The sequence below is a fragment of the Sminthopsis crassicaudata genome, chromosome 4 (genome assembly GCF_048593235.1).
Source record: "Sminthopsis crassicaudata isolate SCR6 chromosome 4, ASM4859323v1, whole genome shotgun sequence".
Lineage (NCBI taxonomy): Eukaryota > Metazoa > Chordata > Mammalia > Dasyuromorphia > Dasyuridae > Sminthopsis > Sminthopsis crassicaudata.
Genome location: NC_133620.1, coordinates 316,993,313 through 317,017,169, shown reverse-complemented (window position 1 = coordinate 317,017,169; position 23,857 = coordinate 316,993,313). Strand labels below are relative to the sequence as shown.

The 23,857-nt window shown below is 34.7% G+C and overlaps 1 protein-coding gene across 1 annotated transcript in view; it reads right to left on the bottom strand.

Annotated features, from left to right (window-relative positions):
* Window positions 1-23,857, bottom strand: part of CCDC40 (coiled-coil domain 40 molecular ruler complex subunit) — a 91,578-nt gene that overhangs the window by 17,544 nt on the left and 50,177 nt on the right. The window contains exons 11-17 of the mRNA XM_074260344.1: window positions 18,699-18,942; window positions 18,391-18,573; window positions 16,873-17,118; window positions 15,264-15,477; window positions 6,318-6,487; window positions 6,077-6,168; window positions 3,924-4,044 (exon numbers count right to left, since the gene is read on the bottom strand). Of these exons, the coding sequence (XP_074116445.1) occupies window positions 3,924-4,044; window positions 6,077-6,168; window positions 6,318-6,487; window positions 15,264-15,477; window positions 16,873-17,118; window positions 18,391-18,573; window positions 18,699-18,942 (1,270 nt within the window). The remainder of the gene's footprint in view (window positions 1-3,923; window positions 4,045-6,076; window positions 6,169-6,317; window positions 6,488-15,263; window positions 15,478-16,872; window positions 17,119-18,390; window positions 18,574-18,698; window positions 18,943-23,857) is intronic.

The following is a 23,857-nucleotide window of genomic DNA, read 5'->3' as shown; positions in this document are numbered from 1 at the left end:
CTGAGAAGTGGTTTATGTTATTACCTCCATTTTACAATTGAGAAAACCAAGGCAGACAGAGGTTTCCCAGGGTCACACTATGTCTGAAACCTAATTTGAATGCAGGTTTTCTTGAGTTTCAGACCAAGGAAGGAAAGGGAAGGGAAATACTCCATTCACTGCCACGCACGTGACAAGACCACTGTCTTGGGTGAATAGGATAGTGATACTAATAAAGAAGGCAGAGTTGCTCAAGCCTTATTTTGTTTCTGTTTTCTCTCTGCCTCGAGAATGAAAGAAGTAGGTTATGAGAGCCCTTGGGCGAATAAGAGTGCCAGAATTGGAGTTCAAATGTGACTAACTGTATGACTAAGTAACATAACCTTGTTTACCTTAGTCTCCTCAAAAGTAAAATAAGCTGGAGAAGAAAATGGCAAATTACGCTAGTATCTTTGCCAAGAAAATCCCAAATGGAGTCATGAAGAGATAGACTTGACTGAAAAACAACTCAACAACAACAAGAGTTAATTTTTAAAATTAGAGCTTTTTATTCACAAAACATATGCATGGGGAATTTTTCAATATTGACCCTTGCAAAACCTTCTGTTCCAACTTTTCCTCCTTCTCCTTACTCCTTCCCTAGATGGCAGGTAGATCAATACATACTAAATATATTAAAGTATATGTTAAATACCATATATGTATACATATTTATACAATTATCTCAACAAGAGTTATAATGACAAGAACAAAGATTAATAAAATTTGAAGGAAGGAAAATTAATAAAATCTTGAATCTTTTAAAATAAAAGACCCAACAACATCCTTTAAAAATTGTTTTTAACAGGAGAGAAAATGCAAATTACAAATACAAATGAAAAAGAAAAAGATCATAAGAGATACAGTGGAAATCAGTAATATCATATCAAACACTGCACACAACGATATGCTAACAAGTTAAAGGATTTAAAAGAAATAGAGGATCAGCTACCAAAAATATAAACTGTCCAAAGTAACCTGTAAGTAAATCATTTAAATAAGTCAATTGTTATAGGAACGAATAAAACAGTTTTCAAGAATTTACCGTATAAAAGCCTATTTGGTTTCACAGCAGAATGCTTTCAAGCTTTCAAAAAAGTGATTCCTATATTACACAGGTTTTTCATAAAGAAAAATATGAAAAAATAATCCAATACCTTTTATTAAGTAAACATGTGTTAATTTTAAAACCAGGTCAAGTTAATATGAAAACATTCCATAAATCAATAAAGAGGTAAAAATTTGCTGGTGAGTTGTGCCTGACTCTTTGTAAACCATTTGGTTGGAGTTTTCTTGGTAAAGATACTGTAATGATTTGCCTCTTCTTTCTCCAGTTCGTTTTATAGGTGAGGAGTTGAGGTAAACAGGGTCAAGGGAAAACACAGCTACTAAGTATCTGAGGCAAGATTTAAATTCAGGAAAATAACTCTAACTTCACTAATTCAGACCTTTAGTGTACAGATTCTCACCTTCTAACTCTATCCAACTGCACCACCTACTTGTGATATAAAAATACTAAGTCAAATATTGTTAAAATTCTTACAAGGTGCTAAGTCAGTGGAATTGATAGAGACAATGGTTGTTTAGCAGGGTGCTTAACAGTTCTCTAGATGTACTTAGTACTTATTAGAGTTCCACAAGATTCACATCTTTAAGAGAGCACATATAAGGAGCCACCCACAAAAACACACAAGCCCACTCTTGGAGGCAGAGAGATTCATTCCATTTTCCACCTTTGTGCTGGCTGGAGGCTTTGGATTCAGAGGGAGCTAGAGGGAGAAACTGGAAGAGACAAAGGACTAGCAAGCAAGAGCTCTAGGAACCAAAGAGAGAGAGAGGCCTCTAAGAAAGCTAACTGGGCTATTTTGAAGGAGACAATAAAGGATCTGAACTTTTAGCTCCTGGCTGCATTTGGGGTGATTATTGAACTGAACTGAAACTAAAGCTGCCTCCAGAAGCTCCCCAAGAAACCTGCTCCCAGAGAATATTACATTTTTAGAGAAGAACATTACATTTTCTGGATGAAGTTTAGAGTCATGAAAATTATTTTGCAAACTCTTAAAGTCAGTTTTGCCAGTGTCCTCTTCCTGTTTAATTCTGGGCCCAGCTAATTTTTTATTTGTATTTTTGATCCAGATTTTACACACACACACACACACACACACACACACACACACACACACACACACACCCAATTGGTTTCTTGCCAAACTTTGGTTAACTTCTTTTTATTCTCTGCTGTTTCATTTTCATGTGGTCATACTGCTCAAAATCTTCTATCATTCCTTTCCTTAAGAGTCTACAATTAAGTCTATTCCAGACTGATTTCATTTTTGGCTACTACATTTCTCTACATAGAAGAGGAATTCTTTGTGGGTTTTTTTTTTTTTTTTTTTAGGATGTTTTAAATTTAGATTGTCAATCCACTTGTAATTTAGCATAGTTATATGATGTGCAATATGGATGTAATCCCATTTTTGACATATGGCTATCCAATTTTCCTAATACTTTTTATAGCCTAATGATCTCTTTCCCAAGTATTTTCATCATTTGAGGTTTATTAAGCCCTTATTTCCCTTATTCTTTTTGTTCTTGTGTTGCTTACACTCTGTTCATTCTTGCTTTTCTTACTTACATCATCCACCTTCTCTACTGTTACTCTGAAAATGCTAAACATAACTGGAGGAAGTAATTCCATCTTACCAACTAAGCCTATTATAGATTCTTATTATCAAATCCCAATTAGGTCTTTACTACAAGGCAATCCTTTTATTCTTTCTTGATTGACTATCATACTCCCTGCAGCAACTGTTCCAAACCTCCTTTCCTATGCATCCACCCCTTTCCATTATCTCAGGTAATGACATAAAAATTGAAAAATGTTATAACATCTTTGATATTTTTTCCACTGTTGCTTATTTCATCTCTCCTTAAAACCTATAAAAATATAAAGCTGTGATTTTTAAGAATTTAAGAATTGAATCAGTATTCAAACTGCTTCCCTTTGTTTAAGCAAGTAAAATTTTTTGGCTGTTGTGATTTTTACTTACTCTGAATTTTTGTTTTTTGATATAAGAAAAATCTATCATAGTTTAGTTTTTTAAATACATAGATAATTTATCAAAAGATTTTTCTGTATGTTAATATAATTACTTTAATCTTTTCCTTGATATAATTTACTATATTGCATACTTTCCTAATAACAAACAACTCTTTTTAAGTCAGTTCTATAAACTAAAACCAAACAAACAATGGTCAAATATTTGTATCTCCCTGCACAAATTTGTCTAATACAAATGTTGTATGGAGTAAGACTCAATGTCATGACAATGTTTTATGCATGTGACAGAAGTAAATTGCAAATTCTTGAAAGAATGCTGTAAAAACGCAATAGGCTAGTACTTTATTTTCATTCATTTTTCTTCCTTGTCCATTCCATGTTTTGTTTTGTTTTTTCCCTTTGAACTGATAGTTGTCTCTTCCTAGCTAATCTGAAACATTTAGGGAAATGAACACTGGGGAAAAAATGACAGTAGGGGGAAAAAACAGGCTTTAAGGGAAATAATATGTGAATAAATTCTTTTTGAACAAGTTTATCTGGCCATAGTTAAGTTAAAAACTATATGTTTTGCATCTGAATAGACTCCTTTTCTTAAAAGAATCTTATTTGAATTCCATTGCTAAGGTTTAAGTATAGTGATCTTAATATAATAAAAACAGGCCTATATTCTCAATTCAATTTAGATTTTGATTCTGTAGATCTTTTAGAGAGATATGTGGGTGCCTTGGGAAAAATGATAACAGGTTGTTGTGCTGTATTTGTCTTTGTAAGCCGTTATTTTGGTATGATTCATAAAGTTTAGTTCATCAAACTGTGCTTTTTTTCTCTCTCCATCCTTACTCACCTGCATCCTATGAATCTCTGCTCTCATGGTTCGAATCTCAGCCTGGCCAGTTTCTGAATCAACCGCAGCTCTCATCTCCTTTGCCAGTTGGATTTTTTTCTCCCAAAGCATAATCTGGTGTCTTGAAAAGTAAGAAAAAAAAGAATGAGAAGAAGAATCGAAAGGTATTAGTTATCTCAAAAGTTAGCTTACAGCCTTTCCTTCAGAGTTCACATTGTGAACTTAGAATCAAGACATTTTAGAGTTAAAATTAGAGAACTTGGGAGTAATTAAATGTAGTATCTATTATTCTGTTGCACTATACAGGGATTATAGCTATAGCTTTTGTATGTCATATCTAATGCAGCAAATTTTTCTAATAAAAGTCTCATTTCCAAGATATAGGAGGAACTGTTTCAAATTTATAAAAATGAGTCATTCCTCAATTGATAAATTATCAAAATTTATAAAAAGGGTTTTTTCAAACAAAGCAATCTTAAGATATTAAGATATTTAAACCATATTTGGAAAAAATACCTTCTAGAGCACTAATAATTATAGAAATACTAATTTAAGTAACTCTGAAGTTTTGTATCTTATACCTATCAGATTAGCAAAGATGACTAAAAAGGCAGGCAGGCACAGTGTTGAAGGGACTCTGAGAAAACTGGAATATTAAAATTACTATTCATAGAATTAGTCCAGCTATTCTGAAAAACCATTTGAAATTATGCTCTAAATAATTACTAGCTCTATACTCTAAGGTTAAAGAAAGAGGAAATGAAACCATATGTGGAAAAAAATTTTTTTTTTTTTTTTATAGCAGCTCTTTTTATATTGGCATAAACCTAGAAACTTATGGAGTATTTGTCATCTGTGAAAGGCCTAAAGAAACTATATATGAAAATAATGGAATACTATTGTGTAGAAATAAATGATGAATGGAATGGTTTTAGAGAAATCTGGCATACTTGTACAAAGTGAGTGAAAGGGTATATAGAATCAGAACAATTTATATCATAGCAACATTTTAAAAACAAACTTCTTTGAAAGACTTAGAACTCTGATCAATGCAATGACCAACCATGTCTCCAAAGGACTAATGCTCACCTCTGAAAGATGATGAACTCAAGATGCACAATGAACATACATTTCTGGGCATTGCCAATGTACAAATAATAATCTTTGTTTCTTTCCCTCCTTCCCTCCCTTTCCCTCCTTCTTTCCCTTCCTCCTTTCCTTTCCTTCCCTTCTCCTTTCCCTTCCCTTTTCCTTTTCCTTCTCCCTTCCCGTCCTTTAGCTTATTTATGCTATTTATTGTCAGATTTTTATTGTAGTTTTTTTTTTTTTTTTTAATGAATAAGGTAGAGAATGGAAAGGAGAAAAAACTAATACTTGTTCACTGAAAAATAGATTTACAAAAGAATTCAGGATATCCTAGTTGTGTTAATTCTGTTAGTGAAAAACTTCTGAAATAAAAATTATTTTATCTACATACTTATTATATTTGGCATATGTATATTACCACATTCGTTTTAGAATTTACTCCTATTTTAATAGCTATGAAAGGTACTTTATCAGTCTCTTTTCTAATTTTTAAATTCTATGATCTTTAATTATCCATTTTGGATTTATTGTGATATACAATATAAGATGTTCATCTAAAACTAATTTCTACCAGACTGTTTATTTACTTTCTCTATAAATTTTGTGAAAAAGACTTTTTTCCTAATTTATGTTTTCAAATTCAACAAATATTATATTATTGAGTTTATTTTTATTCTTCGTCTAAACTATCCCACTGACCTACTTTTCTATTTTTTCAAACCAGTACCAAATAGAGTTGATTACTGACTTGAAACATAATTAGAGATCTAGAAGTGCTATTTTGCCTTCATTCTTCTTTTAAAATTATTTCATTTAGTATTTCAGATTATAAGGCTCTCAATTATGTTGTTTAGTTTAATAGAGTTCTAAGGACCAATAATGACATAATACAATGCCAAAAAGTTGTTGGGGAAAATAATTCATAATATAATATTACATAAAATTTATCTTACTAAGGAGAGTCAAGGAATGGGCTTGGGCATTTCTGATCTTAAAAGTCAAATTTCTAACAAAGTATAAAGAAGATTTTAGCAACCAAAAGACAAAACAAAATGTCATACACTCACTCTGCTTCGACCAGTTTATTCAGGAGAGTCTTTTTCTCTTCATTCAAGGAGACCAGCTTTTCTTGCAGTTCAATGGATTCCTTCTCAGATGCCTATAGTTGGAAAATCAAGCCAACCATTAGTTTAACAGAGAAAAATTTAACATCAAAATCTTTACTAAGACCTCATCTTCCTCAAAGTATAGCAAGAGAGAGAATTTCCTCTATTCTCTTATTATAGATGAGGTATCAGGCTACTGTACCTTGAGTGAACGAACAAACTCATTCTCTGTCACCAGGTTGCCCTGCTGTAGCTCCTCACTGCTGATTCTGTTCTTACAGATCAAAGTGTTCAATTTTTTCAGGTCATTGTCCATGCTCCTCATGCGATATTCAATCTCCTTCACTTCACTCTTTTCCTGTTCAATTTTTTCTGTTAACAAAATAAGAAAAGAGCAAAATCCAAGAAGAAGTTCAAAGTTGATTTAAACAAAACAAAATAACCCAACCTCTATGGAAGAACAAATCAAGACAAGCCAAAGCTGGATGGTTTGTTTGGTGGTCCTTGAACTGTCACCACCATTAATGTTTTTTCCTAGCACTAAAGTCTCCACTTTCTTGGTTGGAAGGTTACCATCCTGCAGCGTTCCTAACAGGTGACTATAGAAATACAAACTTAAAGGTTGAATGAAAAAGGTGAGAAATATTAGAAAATATGATTTCAATTTTTAAGAAATGGATAAGAACAAAGACCACAAAGTAGTAAGTTTGAATTTATTTCTGGGAAAATGTCAGAAAGCATAATTTCATTAAAGACAATAACAAGTATGAGACAACAAACCAAAATTTATAGAATGCACAATTCTTAGGAGATCTATATCTCTAAGAACTTTCATCAACAGAAGAAAGAAAGAACAGATAAGTGAGATGGAAAAACTTTGAAAACTGACAAAATTCTAAAATGCAAAAGTCAAAATTAAATTATGAAAAGTTGAAGTTGAAAATTTTGATTTAATAAAAGTAACACTAGGTTTAAAAAAAATACAATAGATAAAGCATTAACTAATTTGCCTTAAAGGGAAACATAAAATATTCAGATTAAAGAGAGAGAATTTAAACATAACTTCAATATGAGAAAACAGAAATTGGGGCAGCTAGGTGGTGCAGTGGATAGAGCATCAGCCCTGAATTCAGGAGGACCCGAGTTCAAATGTGGTCTCAGACACTTAACACTTCCTAGCTGTATGACCCTGGACAAGTCACTTAACCCCAGCCTAAAAAAAAAAAAAAAAAAAAAAGAAACAGAAATTAAGGAAATCAGTAATGAATTCCCAAATTAAAACAGACTAGAGAGATTTCCGAGTGAATTCTATCAAACATCCTAAGAAGAATTCCAATATGATACAAAGTATTTATAAAAAAGGAGATCCTGAAAATTTCCTTATCACTTTTGTGATAGAATTAATATATAAGCCAAGGAGAATCAGAAAAAGGAAATTATGACTAGTATCCCTAATGAAAATATTAATACAAACATTTAAAAGTAAAATATTAGCAAAGAGGCTTCAGAAACATATCACAAGTATTATATATTCTGACTGAGCTGGAAATCCATTATATGGAAATATAGCCTTGATTCAATATTAGGAAAATTATAAATATAACTGGCCATAATAATAACAAACTAATATGATAATATCAACAAGTTCAAAATAGAAAGGCTTTTTTGACAAAATATAATACCCATTTCTATTTAAAAAAAAACACTAGAAAACATGGGGACATGTAATGTTTTCTTTGGTTCGGTTTTCTTGGGGTCTCTGGGCAGCCTTCAGTAATCACCAGTTCAGTAATCACCAGAAGAGTAGCCAGGATTTAAAGTCCAAATCCTTTATTGTCTTCTTGTCTGGGGCCCAGGCCAGCTTTCTTGAGGTCCTCCTGAATGTTTCTTAGTTTCTGTGAGAGACACAGGAGGACCACTACCACGGTCTCTGTCTCTTATCATAGGTGTGAATCTTGTGGAACTATATTAAGTACTAAGTACATGTACTGAACTAGAGAACTTTTAAGCACCATGCTAAACAATTATTGTCTTTATCAATTCCACTGAGTTAAGACCTTGTAAGAATCCTTTGCTTCAAGTTCTGGCTCATAACAGGAACAAATAGACCTTTTCTTAAGATGATAAGTAGAATATATCTACAATCTAGGGCCAACATGATAAATATTGGGGGCAACTATAGGTCTTTTTAATAAGATTAGAAGTAAAGCATTTTCAATGCTACTGTTTGATTTAGTATTAGAAATGCTAATTATAGCAACAAAAAAATCATTAAAAGAAAATATGCTCACTATTCAAGAAAGACATAATGAAATCAAAGACAGGATATGTAGAGACAACCTAAGGAATTATAGATCTTCCAGAAAACCATAACAGAACAAAAATATCTTAACAGTACAGTAAAGGAAATAAATGTCCAAAGAACTTCAACATAGAAAATGAAAGCTCAACTGAAAGAATTCACAGATCACTTCCAGAAAGAAAAAAAAAAAAAAGAAACCCATCCCTGTAAACTCTATCATGGTTAAATTTAACAAATTGATTCAGAAACCACAAGTTCTGTGGGCTATGTGGAGAAAGATCTTCAAATATAAAGGAAAGGATATTTGAATAATGTGATTATTTCATACTCACTAGGAAAAGGAGAAGGGAATGGAAATAACATGATTTATGGAGTAATACAGCTCAGGACAAGACCCAAGGTGATCTATGCTGAAAATTTGAGTTTAATTATGCAAGACAAAAGATGAACGCTCAATAATAAAGAAGAGTTTGAAACTTTTTAAGAAAGAAAACCAGAATTGAAAAGATTATTTGCTTCTTGAAAAACCCAAACAACACAAATGCAGGAAGAGTGATTAAATAGACTAGCAATAGCAGACTGGACCATAGAAGGGGCAAAGATACTTAAGGAAATAAATGGGAAGGCAAGAATCTAGTAGAGTGAAAAGGCCGACAAGGGTATGATGAACAGAATTTGGCAATAATACCCTGCCTACTAGTGAATGTTTCTTTTGTGGGTACATTACAACATGGAAGAGTACCTAACAGGAGGGAGGGGAGAAAGGGATAGTAATGTGTGATGTTCTAGGATCAAATCAAGGGCTAGCAAAGGTGGCAGGTGATCTTTGGTCTCTGAGAAGAGTCTACCAGACAGTTAGTAAGGAGGAGAAGGGAAAGATAAAAAAGAGGAGGGAAGGGAGGATGGTTAACCTGGGAAGTGGGAGAGGGCTCCATTGAGGAATGTTATTGTGAGTAAAGAGAAATGAGTACTTTATACTTGATAAGGTCTGGGGGATTTGGTGCTTGTCTACGTGTCTACAAGTCTACTTATCCCTGGTGGATGGGGGGCAATTGACACCTTGGAGGAGTGGGAGAGCATGGACACAGGCAAATATAGAGAAAAAGGTCAACAAAAGACAGATCAGTGGTGGGTTGATTAATCAAGGATATGATAAGGGGAGACCCCTGCCATGGAGCACTGCTAGGTGGTACAAAGTGCCTAGAAGACGAGTTCAAATCTTGCCTTAGATACAAACTATATGATCCTGGGCAACCTCCATTTGCCTCGGTTTGCTCATCCATAAAATGGGAAGAATAATAATGACACTTTTCTCCCCAGGTTTGGCAGGAGGATCAAATGAGATTATAATTGTAAATTGTTTAGCATATAGTAAGGCTATATAAATATCATGTGCTAATCATCATTATTAATATTGTTACTACTAATAATTATCATTGGCATTGTTATGGAAATGAGGCACAATGAAAGAGAGAAATCCACAGAGTGAACTCTTACAAGCAAGTGTCAGAAAGTATCTAAAAAAGAAACCTTCAACCAGAGATTTTGGAAGCTTTGAGAGCATAAAGAATACAGAAAAAAAAGAGAGAAAATAGATAATTATAGGAATCATGAGTCAGAGAATGAGTCTAGAGAAAACAAAAAGAGAAGATGGATAATGAATAGAATGAGAGATAATCTTTTTGGTGAGGAGTGCAAAAATGAAATTTAAAAACTAAGGAACAGAACTAGCTCAAAGGGAGGAAAGGAAGGGGAAACATAATACTGTTTTTACAGCAGAAGATTGAACTTGAAACTGAAAAACTGCAACACAATATTAATGTATCTAGGTTAAGAAGGAAAGTTTTAAATTAAATTTCTCTGATAAGGAATTTGGATCCAAGATATATGATTACCATATACATTATATATGTATTTTATACATATTTACATATATATAAACACTTTATATGACTAATAGTCATTCCCCAATATATAAATGAAAAAATATATAAACAAACAATTCTCTAAAGAACTTCAAAGTGTTAAAAATTACATGAAAAATTATACAAATCACTAATAATAAGAGAAATGCAAATTCCAACAAAGTAGAGGCTTTACCTCATAGCCTGCAAATTGGCAAGGATGACCAAAAATATTCAATATTGGAGAGGCTGTGGAAGGATAGGTACACTAACACATTGTTGGGGGAGCTATGAAATAAAATAACCATTTTGGAATATAATTTGGAATTATGCAAATAAGGTAACAAAATATCTATATAATTTGAATCAGAAACTATATTACTGAGATTTCTTCATGGAAACCATTGACAAAAAAAAAAATGTCTCCTCAGACTCCAAATCTTTACAGCAACAGTTTTGTGATAGGTAAAGTTAGGAAGATTCATCTTTCTGAGTTCAAATATGGTCTCAGATGCTCACTGGCTATGTAACCCTGGGCAAATCACTTTACTTCAACTCTTCATCTATAAAATGAGCTAGAGAAGGAAATGACAAACCAATGTAATATCTTTGCCAAGAAAACCCCAAATGAGGTCACAAAGAATAAGATATAATTGAAAAAAGATTATACAATAACAATAACAATGCAACAAAATAACAACAATTGGAAAATAAATAGATGCTCATCAATTGGTACAGAGCTAAACAAACTGTAATATGTGAATATGATGGAATATTACTGTGCTGTAAGAAATTATGCATATCTGATACATTGTTGGTGGAGTTGTGCACTGATCTTGCCATTCTGGATAGCAATTTGAAACTGTGCCCAAAGAGCTATCAAACTATGCATATGTTTTGATCCAGTGTCTCTACTGGGCCTGTATCCCAGAGAGATCTTAAAGGAGGGAAAGGGATCCACATGTGGGAAAATGTTTGTGGCAGCCCTTTTTATAGTGGCAAGAAGCTGGAAACTGAGTAGATGCCCATCTGTTGGGAAATGGCTAAATAAGTTATGGTATATGAATGTTATGGAATATTAATTAATCAGCAGGATAATTTTAAAGAGGCCTGGAGAAATTTACATGAATTGATGCTAAATGAAGTGAGTAGAATAAAGAGAACATTGTACACAGAAATAACAAAATTATGTGATGATCAACTTTCATGGATGTGGCTGTTTTTAACAATGATGTGATTCAGGACAAGTCTAACAGACTTGTGATGGAGAAAGCCATCTGCATCCAGAGAATGTATTATGGAGACTGAATATGGATTACAGCACAGTATTTGCACCTTTTTGTTGTTGTTTGCTTGCTTTTTTCTTTTTTTCATTTTTCCTTTTTGATGTGATTTTTCTTATGTAACATAATAAATGTAGAGATACATATAGAAGAATTGCATATATTTAATATATATATTAGATTGCTTGTTGTCTAGGATAGGAAGTGGGAGAAAGGAGGGAGAAAACCTTGAAACCCAGGATTTTTTATGGATGAATGTTGAAAACTATCTTTGCATGTATTTTGAAAATTAAAAGCTACTATTAAAAATTTAAAAAAGAAATGATGTGTGTGATGGAAAGATTTTTATAAATTAATGTAAAGTGAAGTAAGCACCCCCAAGGAAACAGTGTATGTATATATATATATATATATATATATATATATATATATATATTTATAGTATATAAAATTATAAACAAAACGTTTATAAAGGGAGATAAACAGATATGAGAAGATATCTTCAACAAACCCCTCTATGGAAGTAGAAGATCTACAAGTGCCCCACATTTCACATATTTTTGGACTTTTCCAATAAATTGATCAGTTGTGCTTCTTTTTTTTCCTTTCAAGAAAAAAAATGTTATTGTCACATGGGATGGGTCTTTGGGAAGGGAAAGGGTATAATACGTGGGATATTACAATTAAGCAGAAGATAAAAAGAAAAACTTATTTTAAAGGGGAAGGTATTCTTTATATAAGATTGCATGGTATAATTTTAATATGATGATACATAACCAGATTTAATAAAAATTGTTGTATCTTTAAAGAAACTTTAGATGCAGTCACAATTTACCAGGATAGCCCTTAGCAATGATCTCTGTATTAATGGAAGTCTTAAAGTTTCACTGTATAGATGTTTCTGTGATACAGTACTCACACTGAGATAGCATATTACTGTTGACTTTTGAGAACCAAGTTGCATGCAAAGGAGAAATTATAATTTAGAATCATCTCAAGCATAAATATTTCATTTGTTTTAACAGCCTACATGTCTGAGATATAATGAAACAAGTCAGTATGCCCTTAGGGAAAGAGGGGCAGTTTCAGACTGCTGATTTCCCTAATTCTTGTTTACTCTTCTATGAAATTCTTTTTATTTCTACATAATACCTATTTTAAATCTTCCCCAAATTACCTGGATGCATTGAATCCAAGTTTAGATCCCAGACAAATAACCTAGACTTCTTCAAATCCAAAATTTATTTTCTTGGTCAGTCAGGGTTCAGACACCTATTAACCTTTTGAAAATTTGTCCAGGTGACAAAGTTCTGAGGAACCATTTAGTGGTTTTCCAATTCTGGTCACCTAGACCCAGGCTGGATATTCATTCTCCTGATTTATTAAAATAAGGAGTGTCCCCTTGCAGGATCACAGGATTCCCTGTGTGAAGCTACAAGTTTTCAGATATGACTATCTAAGATCATGCAAAGTGTAGAACTGATGCAAGGAGCTTTTCTTTTTTATGTTAAACTTGTACAATTCTTCTATACATATTTCCACAAATATGCTGCATAAGAAAAATCAGATCGGCGCAGCTAGGTAGTGAATGGATAGAGCACCAGCCCTGAAGTCGGGAGGATCTGAGTTCAAATTTGACCTCAGATATTTAACACTTCCTAGCTGGGCAGATCACTTAACCCCAATTGCCTCAGTTAAAAAAAAAGAAAGAAAAGAAAGAAAGAAAGAAAAATCATATCAAAAAAGAAAAAAATGAGAAAGAAAACAAAATACAAGCAAACAACAACAAAAAGAGTGAAAATACATGTTGTGGTCCACATTCAGTTCCCACAGTCCTCTCTCTGGGTGTAGATGGCTCTCCTCATCACAAGATCATTGGAACTGTCCTGAATCACCTCATTATTGACGAGAGCTGAGTCCATCAGAATTGATCATTGTACAGTTTTGTTGTTGCCATGGTTCTGCTCATTTCACTTAACATCAGTTCATGTAAGTGCCTCCAGGCCTCTCTGAAATTATTTCTTATACAATAATAATATTCCATAACATTCATATACCATAACTTATCCAGCCATTCTCCAACTGATGGGCATCCACTCAGTTTCCAGTTTCTTGCCACTATAAAATGGGCTGCCACAAACATTTTTGCACATGTGGGTTGCAGTGAGCTTTTCTTGCCACTTTGAGAAGAATTGGTTTGTGGGCTAAGCCTCATGTGGCAGGGTTTTGAGAAGTGCCAACCTAGCAGCCAAAAGAATATCAGACCCAAGTAGTATATATGCTGTCCAAATTAACAAAATCTCTCTTATTCAGAAATTTGGTCAATAAACAATGTAATTAAAATACAGACTTTTAAGGTCTTTCCTGAGCTCAATTAACCCAAATCTATGAGCAAAATTAACCTCAGGCAAAATTGATTCCATAACTCATAAGGACGGGTTTTTTAGGAAAGTAGGTCCTCCATTAATGCCAAAATAGAGGACTTAATTTCTTTTTTTAGCAACTATTAAAAATAATTTTTTCTTTTCTTTTTTTAATGGTATTTTATTTTTCCAAATACATGCAAAGATGGTTTTCAACATTCACCTTTGCAAAACCTTGTGTTCCAGATTTTTTTCCTTCTCTTCTCATTTCTCCCCTATCCAAGACAGCAAGCAATATGTGTAGGTAAATGTGTGCAATTCTTATAAACATATTTATTTGTTATGCCAAACCAAAAAAAAAAAATTAGATCAAATGGGAAAAATACAAGAAAGGAAAAAAAACGAGCAAACAACAACAAAAAATTTAAAATACTATGTTTTGATTCACACTCAGTCTTCATAGTTTTCTCTCTAGATATGAAATAAAGAACTTTAAAAGAAATAGCCACTGGGGTTTGGGAATTATGTGCCCCCCTACTACAGAATGAGTAAGCATTAGAAATATAAGCAGAACTTATAAGAATTGTGGAATAAAATAATATTCAGTGGATAAGCATTTATTAAGCACTTACTATGTGCCAAGTATTGTACCAAGCACTGGGGATACAAAAAGAGTCAAAAGATAATCCTTGACTTCAAGGAGCTTACAATCTAGTAGGAGAGAGGGTATATACAGGATATACTATATACATGATATATATGGGATAAATAGCAAATAATAAGGAAGATGCTAGAATTAAGGTGGATTGGGAAAGATTTCCTATAAAAGACAGAATTTTATGTGGGACTTGGAAGAAATTAGGGGAGCAGCTAGGTGACACAGTGGCTAGAGTATCAGCCCTGGTGATCAGGGGGAGTTCAAATTTGGTTTCAAATACTTGACACTTAGCAGTTGTATGACCCTAGACAAGTCACTTAATCCTGACTGCCTCAAAAAAGGATAATAATTAGAAAGCCAGTCAATTCCAGGCAAGGGAATTCTTTATTCCCTTAGCACTCTGAATTTTTATATAATGCTCAAATTAGGAAAGAAAAAAACACAGGGAGAGGGGAAGGGACATTCATCAAGAAGAGAGGTTAAAGATGCATGAAGGTTATAGCTTTCTGAATATAGAAAGCAGGCTATCTTGTGAAGGTTCCTGAGGCCTTCATATTTACTGATTCCAGGGCTGATGAAAGGCAGTGTTCGAATATGGAATTACTTCTATTTAGCCTGGTTCTATAGATAATACTTACTCTCTATCCGCAGTTTCTTTTGTTCCATGATTGTTAACTCCTTCTTAAACATGCTCACTGAAGCCAACTGGTCCTCTCTTTCGTGGGTCAGTTTGACAAGATCTTGCTGTAGTCGAAGCCACTTCATCTGTTGCTTAAGGAGTTCTGTGTTATGTTCATCTATCAGCTTGGTCAGTCTTCCAATTTCTAATTCAACTGGTCCTAATTCTTCCCCCTGAAGAAGAAATGTTATTTTGATAGTGTCTTATGAAGCTTTTTGCACTTTAGGGAGTAGGTTAGAGAACCTTCTGAAGTTGAATGCAGCATTACCTAAGAGTGTATAGCATTAGATTTATAGAGTATTTTTATCAGGAGCAACTCCAAATGGATATAGAAATGTAATTCTTACACCTGTGACCTTGACATATTTTTACCATATTTCTAACCAGAATCCCAGCCATATATTTCCTGTATATACAGCACCCCTCTGAGGCTACTTCCCTCAATGTAAAATCATACTCCTGGCTGGGAAAGGGTCTTCAGAAGACAGATACTTTCTACATCTCCTGATTCTAGGGGTATAGGGCATGGATTTCTTTTACTATCATTCATGAGGCTCCAGTATTGCTTCTTGTTAATAACCAGTTAGTGACTTCAATTATCTTTTAGCAAAGATATTTTATAGTAAGAAGCTGATACAATCTCCCTAAAGCCTGGGGCACATTCTCACAGTTCTATGGGAAAAATATACTTCAGACATAAGAATACAATGATAGTTAAGTTGGTTATATATGCGTCCAAGGGATATTTTATAAGTCTTGATGTTCTTTGTCCATGCTCAAGTTTAAACATGCTCTTTGAAACTATTTCCCTCCTTGGGTGACTGATTTTCTGAATCTATTTGTTCTTTGTGTATCACTCTAATTTTGGCCCGAATTGGAATCCCTCTGATCTCAGCTAGATGTATTCCAATGGTATGATCAATGAAAGAGAGAAGGAAAGGGGAAAGAAAAAGAAATTTCCCAGCAATAATTCCCTCTGAGAGGTTTGACTCCAATGTGGAAAGGGAATTATCAATCCCTGAATTGGTCAACCCTCAACCCACTACTGAATTGTCCCAGCACTAGACTGGCCCACTGTTAAAATATGCCTATTTATTATCCTCAGAGGCATGGTTTGCTCTTTTAGTTAGCCACTCAGCTGTTTCTTTCTACTGGCCCCTGGATCCAGATGGCTCTGGAGAGGCAGGTGACCTTGCCCAGCCTTCCTTCACTTAAATCCAATTCACTTGCATGTCATAGTATCACTTCCTTGATATCATGGTCCTCTTCAAGAATGAAAAATATTAGCAGCAAAAATAAGAACATATTGATCTAATAGAAGAGGTTCATATTTCATAAAGATATCATCATTAAAGTCATCTTATTTATTACTCTTTTAAAAATTCCATAATTTGTGATTATATTCTGTAATTAAATTAGTTGTTATAGAGATGAGGAGAAAAGAAAAATCACTCTCCTCCTCCCTTTTACTGGAGAGATTTCAAGGAGGATTTAGGTTTCTCCTTGGACCTTCCATATCAAAGAAAATGCCCGTCATGGTTAGCCTGACCAGGATCATAGGTTCTTACCCCCAGTTCATTAACAATCTGATCCACTCTCTTGTTGAAAACATTAATGAGCCCTTGCTTGCGTTCAATCAGTGTCGTTCGTCTAGCAATTTCATTTTCACTGCTGGTGATGAGGTCATTTATCTTTTCCACTTCCTTGTCCAGCTTTTTGAGTGTGTCTTTATGGTGTTCTCTTCTGATATTGGTATTTGTGATATCAAGAGCAGTCTGTGCAATGTCTCCATCAATTTTGGAAAGTTGTGTTATCTGAATGGTTAGAAGAAATAAAAAGAAAAAATTATATTTCCTAAAATTATTGCTTTCCTCTGTAACAACTTTTGACAAGTTATAAATGAATATAGGCTTTCTCATATCATTTAACTCATTCTTTCTCACTTTACATCTGAATGTTCAACCACAAATTCCAAATACATAATCAGGAGATGACCCACCAATGTCCTTACTCTTACAATGTTCATCTTAAGGATGAGTAGTAAGTTTTGCCCCATGAAAGACCCAATTTGTCAAAAGCCCAAGGATCACTTCCAGTTTATATCCAGATAAGTAAGTAGATCTTTCACTATAAAGCAAGAATCCTAGAAACTGAAAAACATAGTTGACATTTGGTTCAAATAGTACTATATGCCTGGGACCAAATGTCAGTATCAGATAGTTTGTCTGATGGATCACAAGAATATTGTAGGCCATAAGAACAATAATGGAGGATGTATCCTCACCACCATGGTCTATTCCAGTTCATCAACCTGTGTTCAGATGCTCTAGTTTCTCCACTGAACAATGAACAACAATTCAAAGCCCAAACTTTCATCACTATAATTTCAACTTTATTAGAGTCAAATTGATTTACATCTCTAAGACATCATCCTATAAAGAAATACAAGGACAAAATAGAGATATGACAAAAACAACTAAAAGGTCTGAAGTTATGAATCTCTAAGTTAATCTAAAGTGTGATATAGTGAAAATAACTTTGGACGTGGATTAGGTTTGAATCTGTGATCTGATAATTACTACTTGTAGAGAGTATCCCAAAAGTGTTAGTACAGTTAAAGTTTTAAAATACACTGAGACTTTTGGGACTCCCTACATGACTTAAACCTCTCAGTTTCTACAATTTGTAAAATAAGGGAATTGGACTAAATAATCTCTATATTGGCTTTCAAGTCCAGAGCCCTCCCAGACCTCAAAGTAAACACTAATTACTAACAAAGTAAAAACTAAACACTTTTGAGTCATCTGACTGATGGCTCAAAAGATAATGTATTACATGAAAGACAGACAAAAATAAATGCTGGTCCCCATAAGGCATGATGTGGAATGCAGCAAAGGTGGCATGAATTTAGACATTTTAATTCCAAACCAAGCAAAATGAGACACTTTTGAGCTGGGCAGGATGTTAGTGAGGAAAGCCCTTGTGAGATGATACCACCCTTCTTGTCTATAAAGCTGTAATGCCAGAGCAAGATGAAAGGAAAAATGCTCCTTAAGCTGCTGATGACTTGGAAAGAATTGCCTCACCATGTCAGTCTTTTTCTTCTGAAGCTTAGATGCTAGGTGCTGGAAATATTTGGTCATCTTGTTGGACATCTTCTGATCCTGTAGCATCTCTACGATGCTATTCTCCTTGTTCTTCCTGTAATCCAACTCGTTTTCTATGTTTTGACAGATTATTTGCAATTCATTTGTGCATACTGCCCGCTCCTGGTGAGAGAGAGAGAGAGAGAACAAGGTGAGAAATGGAGCTATGCTGCCAGATATAGGTTTCAAATACTTAAAATGTCAGTTCCTTGACACCAAATATTCTTGCACCATGTTTTGTGACATACTGAATAGGCTCTACTGTAGGCTTCTTCAGTACTATGCAGTGTCAGGGTATAGGTGGTGAACTCCTTTTGCAGGGCTTCATGCTTGGACATGCATTGGGATATCAGCTTCTGGTTAACATTAGTATCATTCTCAGCACGATTTAAAATGTTTGCCAGGAGTTCATTTCTTTCTTCCTCTTTCATAATGGATTTTTTATAAGCTTCAATTTCACCGTCCATGGATTTGGATTGATGCTTGGAATCTCTATGGGTAGAAAGAAAAGAGAAAGAATTTCAAGGTAAGTAATTTTTTATATAAGTGTGCTTGACCTGAAAGGAAACCCATTTTTACAGAAAGTAGTTGGAGATCTTATTTGTAAATGCCTCCAATTAGCAGATGACACTCACTGCTTTTTATTTATTATTATTTTTTTTAAACTCCATCTCCTTCTCATGCTCAAGCTGGAAGTTCAGCACTTATTCATAGACCAGACTTCAGGCTTATTAAGATGGGAAGTTTACACTGCTCTTTGATCTGGGTCAGTGCTTCCCTCTCTAGGTAACTTGGTAATCTCTCACTCCCAAAGACAGAACTGGTGAGGTTGTTTTTTAAAATTTAAAATTTTAATTTTTAGTTCCAAATTCTCTTCCTCTATCCCTTTCCCCACCCATTGAGAAGGCAAGAAATACAACACCCATTATACATATGAAGTCATATAAACATTTTCCCATAGTAGCTATGTTGTTGGGGGGAGGGGGAAAGAAAGGAAGAAAAAGAGCTTAAAAATACCTCAACCATGCTTCAAGCTGTACTCAGAATCTATCAGTTCTCTCTCTCTCTCTGGAGGAAGATGGCTTTTTTTTTTTTTTTTTTATCATGAGTTCTTTGAAACTGTCATGAATCATTGTATTAATCAAGAGTTGCCAAGTCTTCCAGAGTTATCATTACAATATTGCTCTTACTGTGTACATTGTTCTTTCTCCTGTTTTTGCTCACTTCACTTCACATTTAAATCTTCCTAGGTTTTTCTGAAAACAACCCCTTCATAGTATCTACAGCTGGTGCCATTTCCACCATGCCTTTGTATGACACTCCCAACCTACCTCCATAACAATGTTTATAGGCCTTACTTTCTGTCTTCCCAAAGTGCCATGGGTTCAAAAATAATTCAGTGTGACTTTTTGTTGCCTCTTCTGGTCAGAATTTGATTTGGTGCTTTCTGTGGTCATTTTATAGCAGAGTTTTTTTTTTATTAATATGCATTACTTTATGAATCATGTTGAAAGAGAAAAATTAGAACAAAAGAAGAAAACGATAGGAGAGAAAAAAAACAGGAAAAAGTGAACATAGCATCTGTTGATTTACACTCAATCTCCATAGTTATTTTTCTGGATGCAGATGGTGTTTTCTATCCAAAATTCATTGGGATTGTCGTGGATATAACAGAGGTTTTAAAGGACGTTTGGCAATTGTGACCTTTCATTCAATGACCTTGATTCTACTCCATACCCAAAATGTAAAAGCTGAACTCAATACAGGGACCAGTCTCTTTTGAGGCAGTTCCTTTGTTAAGATACAGACAGTATCAGCTCTCATTTAGACTTCTAACGGTGGGGAAGAGGAGAGGATTTCTCCCTCCTTCCCTTATCTAGGAGCAGCTATACAAGCTATAAATACATGGCAGTAAGACTGAATTTTCTGGGATAAGTCTAACAGCTGACAATTACAATGGGACACCATCTTAAGAGGATAGGACACTGGACTTGGAGCCATGAAGACCTGGTTTCCACCCATTTTTTTTTTTCTTATTCTCCTGTTTCCTCATATGTAAAATGGGGGAAGGGAGACTGGATTTGAATTCTAAAGTTGCTTTTTATCTCTAAATCTATTATCCTCAGTTTTGTGATCCTCTCTTCTGCTTTGTTTCTTTCAGTACAGGAAACTGAACAATAATGCTAAGGGATGGATGTTTTTAGCCTCATTAAAGTTCCAGAGTCAGGCGCTGGTCGTACTACAGGAGGTAATTTTCACAATAACTTCTTGGAGAAAGAGAAGAGAGCACTAACGCCAGCAACATTCTACAACCAAGGGGCTAATACCAAAGCCATATCTAGCTGACAAGGAAATATGGACTTGTAAGTTGTCCAGATAGTATTACTTGTTCAGAAGTTCCATAAAGTGTTTCATGTTTTAAGTATGTACTCTTGCACACTTATGATTCTTTTATGTGTTAAACATTTTTGGTGATAGAGAAAACAATTATCTGTCCTATATCTGATATTTCCTAGTTTTTTCATTAAACAATTTTTATAGCATAGATCTTGTTATAGGAGAGACAGTAACCATACCTAACTAAATATTTAAGATATTTTCCCTAGGATTCCAGGATAGAGGTATAATGGCAGAAAGTATAAAAAAAAATAGACTGAATCTCCTTTTTGAGGTCAGCTTCTCCACAACTAAATCCACTTTACCTGAGTCTAATGGCTAAGCCTCTTTGTGTAAAAGGGCTCACTGGGCTGTGGCTAACATAAAGATTAAGCATAAAAAAGAAAAAACTCTACTGAATTGCTTCATTACATCTAGGACCATCTTTGAAGGTAGAACAACCTCTCATATATGGTTCTACACATAGAAACCTTACTAAAGAAAGAAGCCTGAAGCTCCAATACTCTCATTAGGTGATTGCCCAGATGAAAGAAATAGAACTGGGGCTATCTAGGAATATTTTATGGGCAGAAAAATAGTCAGGTTTTGCACAGTGTTTTACTCTTATGGGATAGCTCTAGGGAAAGGGGTCTGTTGGGGGGAACATTTGACAGGAAAGAAAAACTTTTGGAAAGACAACTGAAGTCTATGTAAGTCAAGCTCTTTCCTTCATGAGACAGGCTGAAACTTGTGTATTCCTATTGGTCTAAGGACCAAAGGAAATGACAGTGCATAGGATCTGTTCTTTTCCCTGGGAATCCAGAAGCTCCATGTCCAAGCCAGAAATACATCAGAAAACAAGGCCTTGCCTAAGAAATTTCCCATCCAGATATTAAAGCAGAAGAAGTTCCAAGACCCAGTTACCTCATCCAGAACAACAGAATGCCACTATATCTCTGCATTGGAGAAGAAACAGGACCTAATCTGAATAAAATGTAATTTCATTCCAATATTGCTTTGGGAGACAGGACTTGAGCCTAAGTACTTCATTCAATTCAGTATACTCCAGTGCCTCTCTAAACTCTAGAGGATGACTTATAAAGCCATTTATTTGGTATTTAAAACTTTTCACAACCTGTCCCCTTCATGTATTTCCAGGCTTCTTATACTTTACTATCTTCCTCAAACTTACAATCTATCCATATTCATCTCTTTGTTGTTCTTTGCACATGTCTACCTCTCATGTCCCATGCTCTTCCTCTAGCTGATCCCTATGCCTAAAAGGTGCTTCCTATCCTCCTCCATCTCTTCGAATCTCTGGTTTCCTTCAGCCCTCAGCTCAAAGAGCAAGTTCTATAGCAGGTTCTTTCCATACCTTTTTTCCATCTACTTGGTTTATCTCCTAAAAACTTATTCATTTACATGTTTTCTTCCCCATTAGAATGTAAGCTCTGGAGGGCAGAGCTTCTTTTCTGTCTTTCTTTGGAACTTTAGCACTTGGCATAGTATCTGACACATAGGAGGTATTTAATAAATATTTGCTGATTAATTGTTTGATATAATAAAAAAAAAATAACTTGTGATGCTGCCCACCTCCTGCTTTGGCCAACAGTAAGATATACTAAGCTAAAAGCTGGTAATATACAAAAAAAGATGGTAGGCCTGTTCTCTCTCTGAGCTTACTTTTTAATGGAGGAAGAAAGCACATCACAGGAAACTAAAAGCAGGAGGAGCAGGGGCATTAAGAAATGAATCCCTAGTGAGAAACAGAGATGGTTTGCCTGGATGCTCGCCTTAAATGGAAGAGTCTTACAATGGGAGGTGCCAAGGGTATTTCCAGGGCAGAAGTGATCTTCTAGGATCAAGAGTTTTCTGGAGAAAAGAGAAACCTGGGAGAATATACTTTGCTTCGACTTTACCTCCCTCATCATTGGGGCCATATGGTTAGAAGATGACTCAGTCTGTCTGACAAAGAGTCTTACAAAGCCTCTAAAGATACCTAGCTTGATGAAACTTCCACAGAATAGTACCCTCCACATTGCTGAAAGGTACCTAAATTACTGGCTCCTTCTATATAACTAATAATAATAATAATAATCCATCACATTTAAATGGTATTTTAAGGTGTGCAAAGTGCTTTAAATATATCACCTAATATTATCCTCACAAAAATTCTAGGAGGTAGGTGCTATTATCATCCCCATTTTACAGAGAAAAAAACTGAAGCATAGAAGTAGGTGACCAACCCAGAGTCAGATAACTAGTAAATATATCGTAGCAACTAAAACTAAAGATTTCCTGATTCCAAAGTCCTCATTGAGATGTTCACGTTAGCCCTGGGTGCTGAAGGACAATTATCCAGTTTCAACATTTTATCTACACAGAACCATATGGCAGCTATCATTGCCCAAACTGACATTCCTATATATGCCTAGGAAAGGGAGATAGATAAGGAGTATTTTTGGTAAATTAAGCAGATCCTATACTTCAAAAATGGGAAACTACTCAACATGATGCTTAATGATGGCAGGGAATTTCATCAATCATGTTCATCCCAAATACTCAACTCCTGAAAGGCATCTAAGCAGTAAGTAGGACAGATTTCCACAATCAATATAAGATGAGGTCAGTGGCATTCTGAAGGTGCCAATCATCACAGTAGACTTCTCTATCACAAGAGTAAGTTTAACAATCTGTATGACTGCCTTAGTTATCCAGGGAGGGCATCAAGAGTACTCCAGACAAAGTGACTATGGTGGCCGACTTTGGGGATGTGGTCAAAGGCAGAGTTTAGACCTTTTGGGGTTTGGGGACCTGAGTCATCATCACAGAGATAGTTCTCATCAGTATATTGCAGACCTCTATAGAAGGCTATGAGGTGACCCTCATGGATAAGATTTGCCAAGAAGTGTCTATGTCATTACACAGATTGCCTGCTGGGCAGGCCTTATGATTAAAGAGCAATACCATTCTTTGTAATATTGGACACTATGTTGTAGAAATAAAAGTGGCTACATGAAAACATTATCAA